Source organism: Rutilus rutilus (assembly GCF_951802725.1).
Source record: "Rutilus rutilus genome assembly, chromosome: 13".
In the NCBI taxonomy this organism is placed as follows: Eukaryota; Metazoa; Chordata; class Actinopteri; order Cypriniformes; family Leuciscidae; genus Rutilus; species Rutilus rutilus.
In genome coordinates this window covers 22,347,220-22,354,996 of record NC_140218.1, presented here as the reverse complement: position 1 = coordinate 22,354,996, position 7,777 = coordinate 22,347,220, and the positions used below count along the sequence as shown (strand labels likewise).

General features: G+C 36.0%; 1 protein-coding gene across 2 annotated transcripts in view; it reads right to left on the bottom strand.

Moving 5' to 3' along the window:
- Positions 1–596: 596 nt before the first annotated feature.
- megf6a (multiple EGF-like-domains 6a) overlaps positions 597–7,777 on the bottom strand; it is a 63,292-nt gene continuing 56,111 nt past the window's right edge. For both annotated transcript variants that reach the window (XM_084427372.1, XM_084427373.1), the window contains 8 exons: positions 6,977–7,105; positions 5,960–6,088; positions 5,753–5,881; positions 5,449–5,577; positions 5,238–5,366; positions 2,109–2,237; positions 1,898–2,026; positions 597–1,812 (listed from right to left, as the gene is read on the bottom strand). In XM_084427372.1, the coding sequence (XP_084283498.1) occupies positions 1,757–1,812; positions 1,898–2,026; positions 2,109–2,237; positions 5,238–5,366; positions 5,449–5,577; positions 5,753–5,881; positions 5,960–6,088; positions 6,977–7,105 (959 nt within the window). In that variant the 3' untranslated portion in view covers positions 597–1,756. The remainder of the gene's footprint in view (positions 1,813–1,897; positions 2,027–2,108; positions 2,238–5,237; positions 5,367–5,448; positions 5,578–5,752; positions 5,882–5,959; positions 6,089–6,976; positions 7,106–7,777) is intronic.

Genomic DNA, 7,777 nt, shown 5'->3' with positions numbered 1-7,777 from the left:
TAACTATGTACAGAAACTGTAACTGTATGTACAGGAAATCTGAAATGTTTTAAAGCTTATTTGATATGAATAGGCGGTTTTTGGTATAACCTTGTATTCTGATAATTATTAACTGTAATATGACCATTACTGTTAAAGAAATGCATTAAGTTATGGTGATCTCTGTAGATACATAATGGAATGGTTTGATAACATGTATATAATCTAATTCTATATGCTATACTGATTTTAATGACCATAATCACATTTGCCTTCATTTATTTTTTCATTGGCAATTATTGCTTGACATTGTGCTTGAAGAAAAACATGTACAGCTTCAAACGATGAAAATAAATAATTCGGAAAATTCTTTAATTTAGTCTTGGCAATTTTTGTCTAAATGTGTGTTATTTATGATATAACTTTTTCTTTTTATGGGAAACAAATAGCAATTTGTTCTGAAAAACAGTAAAAAGCGTAAAGACCAGTACCAGTTCAATGCATGACTTTTGCAAGTCTAAAGAACTATAGTTCAGTGATGTGCAAATTGCAAAATAATGCCAATATTCTTGTTTTTTTTAGTTTTTTTGTCAATTAAACACTTAAAGTCCACCAAGCACAACATAACAAAAGATGTTTAATCCCGAATAATGATAAAAAAGTGTAAGCTTCCAGAAACTCAACCATTACAAAACAAAGAAAAAGCATTGACCATGGCCAAACACAGAATAATTTAAGTGCTATCTTTGGCCCTGACTTAGCTGCAGAAATATTGAAATAAACACTTCCTTTGAGTTCATATAGTCAAGTAAAAATTCAATTCACACATCACAAATGCACATGGTGTAGTTAGATATTATACTATACAAAAATAAATCTGGCAAAAAACCTACAAGGATGAAACAGGAATCATATAAGGATAAGGTTTACAGTACAGGTTCCTTTCAAATAAAATTGTACAGAAGAATTCTCATAAAAAAAAAAACTTACATTCATAAAGTATATGTACACAGGTAAAAAGAAAATGACTCCAGTTTCATATTTTTTTATGATTTGCAAAAGTTCAAAGTTTTGAATATAGACAGTCAACACCCAAATATTATATACCATAGTAATATATTTAACTCAATTTTGTGCAAAATTCTACCTAAATTCTTAAAGAAGTTATTACTTGAAAATGTTTATTATGAATGATGTAAGATACCATTAACATGCGTTTTACTCAAAGTGTCTTAAAATTGCAAAAAATGTCACTCAAGACAAAATCTGGAGTTAAATGGACATCAAACCATGTAATGAGGGTAAATAAGTGGTTCCTTAAAGGCCTTTGTTTGGGATCACAGTGGTGTTAGAGTGACACTGGGATTCAGTTTCAGGTGAACCGAAGGCCTTGATTTGGTGCTTTTCTTGATTACAGTAAAACTAACTAAAGTCTTCTAGAAGCTCGATCTCCCTGAGCAGAACTGATGCTGAAAAAACTCTTCAAAAAATGTTTCAAAGTTGAATTTGTCCTCATCTAGATGGAGCTTCAATATAACAAGTCATGTTGGACTTGATGTCCACTTTTCCATGAGAAAGTTTATCATTTATTAACTAACTATTGGAAGTCTCTATCTCAACTGGCACAAGAGTTTGTCCTTGTCAGAGTCATCTGATCGTTTGGTGGACTTTTGCGTTCAAAGATCTTTAAAAAAAAAAAAATGCTACAAGGCTAAAATTCAAGGCAGGTCAGTTTACAGTCATTGACACTGTCTGTGAGGAAAAAACCGTGAGACTGCTATACTGACGAGTCCTTCCTTTTGTTGCTGCTAGTACTCTGACTGGATGTGAGCCCTGTTATTAACACATATGATACAGAAAGTTATTCTCCGAAATCACTGTTAAATGCGAAGGTTATTGTGACCAATAGTGAAATTACCCTCTTGACAGCTCGGTCCGACCCATCTGTTCATACAGGTGCAGCGCCCATTGCGTGGATTGCACTGGCCTCCGTTGTGACATTCACATCTCTCTGAGCAGTCAGGCCCAAATTGATTTACCCCACAATCTGATGTGAATTCAAAAATAAATATTTGACTGAATGACTGACAAAAAAGTACAATTAAAAAGAAATTTGGTGGAAGGCTCACCTATATCACAGCGAGATCCCATTTTCCCAGGTGGACACAGACACCTGCCACTGACAGGGTCACATGGTGTGTCTCCATCACAGTCACATTTGTGGACACAATTACGCCCAAATTTTCCAGGCTCACACTCTGAAACATACCGTATGAAATAATGGTAATCCTTTACAATAAGGTTTCATTTGTTAACATTAGGTAACTACATTAGGGTAAGTTTACGAGAAAACGATGTACTAAAAATGGAAAAAAAATTCCTTAACGTTGTTGTATGTACGTGAAAAACAGTCAAAACAATCCCCGTTCACACGGATCCAAGAAAACGACTAAAAACGCTGTATTGTGCATGACGGGCCAGTAGGTGGCGATATCACTTTCACTACATGCCTATAGACTGAACACGTAATACACATGCGAATGACGTCACGGATTCTTTTCACGAATTCACGTTTTTGTAGTTTACACGGAGGCGATAACGGTTCAAAAACTGGCACTTTTAAACCTGTTTTCAACACTGTAAAAAAATGATATGATGAATAAGTAATGACAACATGTGTTTTTACATTGCTTTAACTCATCAAAATAAGTAATGCAATTTTCAACTTTTTTTAAGGTCAGTTTAATGTAATTTAAGTTGAAATGTCTTAAACATCCAAGTTGATTGTACTTAAAAATTCAAGGAAGCAACTTTTCTTTTACAGTAAAAAGTGAATATTTTTAGGCCCCCAAAACAACATTGTCGTGTAAATGAATGGCCAAAATGCATAAAAGGTTTTCTGTTTTTAGTTGAAAACGGTGTTGTGTAAAGGGACCCTTAATCAACATGAACTAACAATGAAAATACTTATACAGAATTTATTAATAGTTAATGTTAATTCTAATAAACTTTTAAGATCAATCTGTTAACATTAGTTAATGGTCCTGGTATACTCTACATTATGGGGACAAAATGTCCCCACAAAGTTGGCAATATCCGAAATCCTTGTCCTTGAGAGGACATTTTGATGTTGTTGTTTTGTTTTATGTAAAAATGCAGAAAGTTATGTCAATGGAAAGTCCCCATAAAACATGGAAACCCAACATGTTTGTGTTGGCATGTGTATACAGTGAGGAAAATAAGTATTTGAACACCCTGCTATTTTGCAAGTTCTCCCACTTAGAAATCATGGAGGGGTCTGAAATTGTCATCGTAGGTGCATGTCCACTGTGAGAGACATAATCTAAAAAAATAAATCCAGAAATCACAATGTATGATTTTTTAACTATTTATTTGTATGATACAGCTGCAAATAAGTATTTGAACACCTGAGAAAATCAATGTTAATATTTGGTACAGTAGCCTTTGTTTGCAATTACAGAGGTCAAACGTTTCCTGTAGTTTTTCACCAGGTTTGCACACACTGCAGGAGGGATTTTGGCCCACTCCTCCACACAGATCTTCTCTAGATCAGTCAGGTTTCTGGGCTGTCGCTGAGAAACACGGAGTTTGAGCTCCCTCCAAAGATTCTCTATTGGGTTTAGGTCTGGAGACTGGCTAGGCCACGCCAGAACCTTGATATGCTTCTTACAGAGCCACTCCTTGGTTATCCTGGCTGTGTGCTTCGGGTCATTGTCATGTTGGAAGACCCAGCCTCGACCCATCTTCAATGCTCTAACTGAGGGAAGGAGGTTGTTCCCCAAAATCTCGCAATACATGGCCCCGGTCATCCTCTCCTTAATACAGTGCAGTCGCCCTGTCCCATGTGCAGAAAAACACCCCCAAAGCATGATGCTACCACCCCCATGCTTCACAGTAGGGATGGTGTTCTTGGGATGGTACTCATCATTCTTCTTCCTCCAAACACGTTTAGTGAAATTATGACCAAAAAGTTCTATTTTGGTCTCATCTGACCACATGACTTTCTCCCATGACTCCTCTGGATCATCCAAATGGTCATTGGCAAACTTAAGAAGGGCCTTGACATGTGCTGGATTAAGCAGGGGAACCTTCCGTGCCATGCATGATTTCAAACCATGACGTCTTAGTGTATTACCAACAGTAACCTTGGAAACGGTGGTCCCAGCTCTTTTCAGGTCATTGACCAGCTCCTCCCGTGTAGTTCTGGGCTGATTTCTCACCTTTCTTAGGATCATTGAGACCCCACGAGGTGAGATCTTGCATGGAGCCCCAGTCCGAGGGAGATTGACAGTCATGTTTAGCTTCTTCCATTTTCTAATGATTGCTCCAACAGTGGACCTTTTTTCACCAAGCTGCTTGGCAATTTCCCCGTAGCCCTTTCCAGCCTTGTGGAGGTGTACAATTTTGTCTCTAGTGTCTTTGGACAGCTCTTTGGTCTTGGCCATGTTAGTAGTTGGATTCTTACTGATTGTATGGGGTGGACAGGTGTCTTTATGCAGCTAACGACCTCAAACAGGTGCATCTAATTTAGGATAATAAATGGAGTGGAGGTGGACATTTTAAAGGCAGACTAACAGGTCTTTGAGGGTCAGAATTCTAGCTGATAGACAGGTGTTCAAATACTTATTTGCAGCTGTATCATACAAATAAATAGTTAAAAAATCATATATTGTGATTTCTGGATTTTTTTTTTTAGATTATGTCTCTCACAGTGGACATGCACCTGCGATGACAATTTCAGACCCCTCCATGATTTCCAAGTGGGAGAACTTGCAAAATAGCAGGGTGTTCAAATACTTATTTTCCTCACTGTATATATACACACACAGTATATAGTATATATAGTATAAGTTTCAGTATTCAATTAAATTAGTTTTTTTAACATTCTCTTCCTCAAAGAATCCCGAAAAAAATACCTTCCCAGAGTTTCCTCAAAAATATAAATAAATGCAGTAAATCAGCATATTAGAATGATTTCTGAAGTATCATGTGACAGGAGTAATAATGCTAAAAATTCAGCTTTGCCTTCACAGGAATAAATTCCAATTTAAAATATATTCAAATAGAAAATGGCTATTTTACATTTTAATAATATTTCACAATATAAATGTTATTACTGTATTTTGTAAAAAAAAAAAAGAGAATAAGAGAAATGTGGCTAAAATGGAAAAATATAAGACTCAAAAACCGACCCCAAACTTATATACATGTAACATTATAGAAGAGCTCCTCTGTACCTCTATCACAGCGGAGTCCTTGGTAACCTGGAGGACAGAGGCAGCGGCCCGTTCCAGGGTCACACGGTGCATTGGCACGGCAGTCACACAGAAGCTGGCAGCGATGACCATGGAAACCAACAGGGCATGCTTTTGATTAAAATAAAATAAAAATTAAGAATCATCACAAAACTGACTAAAATTCTATGAAAAAGATCCAGTGTTTTCTCACCATGTTCACAGAGATGCCCATAGTATCCGGGAGGACAGTGACACTCGCCCGTCACTCTGTCACAAGTGCCGTTATTTTGACAGTCACACATTTCCCTGCAGTCAGCACCATATCTCCCTCTGGGACACTCTGATCAACACAACACATTTGAATTTGACATTTTGGCTGAAAATAATTCTCAGCTTATCGGTATTGGCTTGAATTTTTATATTGATGCATCACAGGTATAAAATATTGCTAAAAGGTGCGTTAGCAGAATTTTAATTTTCATGTTTGGGTAACCTGTGCAAAAATCTGTGCTGACCTATATCACAGTTGTCTCCTGTCCAGCCCAGCCCACAGGTGCAGTTTCCTGTAACAGCGTCACACACTCCTCCATTACTGCAGTTACAGCGCTGAGCACAGTCTTCCCCAAACCAGCCCTTAGCACAGCCTGAGAGACAATTACATCAGCTTATTTCACACAAACTCAATCCCTCCACCCTTAATTTGAGCAGAAATACTGTCAGACCTTTCCCACAGTCTTCCCCTCGCTGGCCAGCTTTGCACACACATCTGCCTGTGACCGGATCGCTCCGGGCCCCTTCACCACACAAAGCTACTCGTACACAGTCTTGCCCGTAACGGCCTAACGGACAGGCTTTAGAGAGAGAACAGTCTGTTAGTGATTACACTCACCTTTCTTAAACCTATGGGTCGGCTCTTTGGTCAGAAGTGACCGAAAATAATAATTTTGTTAAATTTCTTTGCTTCATCGGAATGGGATGACACTTGGTGACTTTTGTCGCATTAGCGATGTAAACGGCAAAAAAAAAAAAAAAAAATCATAGAATGAATCGCGGTTTAAAATGACCGATATACGAAATGAATGGGAAATATGAAATAATATGAAAACTCAGAATCTTTTGGTGGTACATACTACAAATCAGCCACTGTGCAGAAAAAAAGTGCTATCCATTCCTTATTTTGTTCGATTTTTAATTATCAAATACTAACAAAAATGATTTCCATGAGTTCCCTGTTAATGTTTGATTGTATTCATAATGCAAAACCTGATACTTATCTGACAAAATATATCTAAATCTTGACAAAAAGATGTGTCAAAAGACAAAAGAATGTCTAAATATATATCTAAATGCAAAACCTCATAAAGTTATGAAATTCTGTCTAAAAAGGTTTTTATTTTTTAACGCCTCCAGATGGCACTATTCTCCAAAAAAAAAAAAAAAAAACTTTTTTAAAGGCTTTCACTCTGTATTATTATTATATTAATATTGCATTTATAAAAAAATAAAAAATAAAAAGTTTCTAATGGAAAAATAGCTCATAAAAACTTTTCTAAATATTGCATAGTATCATAAAATCACCTCAAAATTCAAAATAATAATCAAAAAATATTATTGAAAAAAAAAGAAAAAAAAAAAAGAAAAAAATTCAAGGCTCTGGTCACTTTTGACCGAGAAGGAGGAGAGTGTGACACCTAAACCAAGAGGTCCAGAGGGTTAAATCTTGTAAAAGTGTGACTAACTGATATTGCAGTTTGGTCCAATGTATCCTGCTGGACAGGTGCAGGTGCCCGTGCTGGTCTTGCACACTCCGTTGTTCAGACACTGGCACTCCTTTTCGCAGTTGGGACCATAACGTCCCGCCTCGCACTCTAAAACAACAATGAGGCATCAATGGTACAATGATGATTATGACCTTCAACAAAGGGCATTTTAGCCACTAATGTAAATTTAATTTAAACATTTTTGTAATAAAATGACAATAAAAGATTGATTGGAAATTACACACTGTAAAAATATTCTGCACACATCACGTCTCATATTCAAACTCAAGCATGTTCCAATAATGTTCTCCATGTTAAACAAGTACACTAACTTAATACACTCGATAAAAGTTCCTATAAAGTGTCAGTTGTAATGTGACAATTGTAAATTGTGTAAAATGTATAATGATTACTACAGTCTTTGTTTAGATTTAGATTATTTTATAAATGTAATTAATAATTTTAGTTTGATTTTTAGGATGAAAGTCTGGGACAAATCTATATATTTAAAGCATTTGAAAAGTAGCACAAATAAATGAATGCATGTAAAAAGGTTTTTAATATGACATACATTTTTTTGTTGAAATCTGTTAGTTTTAATACAAATCAACACTTGTGATATAATAATGCCTGTATACAATTACATAAAAGCATATTTGGCCTATCTGGTATATTCATAAATAAATTATTTTTTTCCCATACTGCCCTATTGTCACATGTTGAATCCTTTCTGTTCGTCTCAAACCTTTTAAAGGCCAATTCACACCTCACAGACAGACG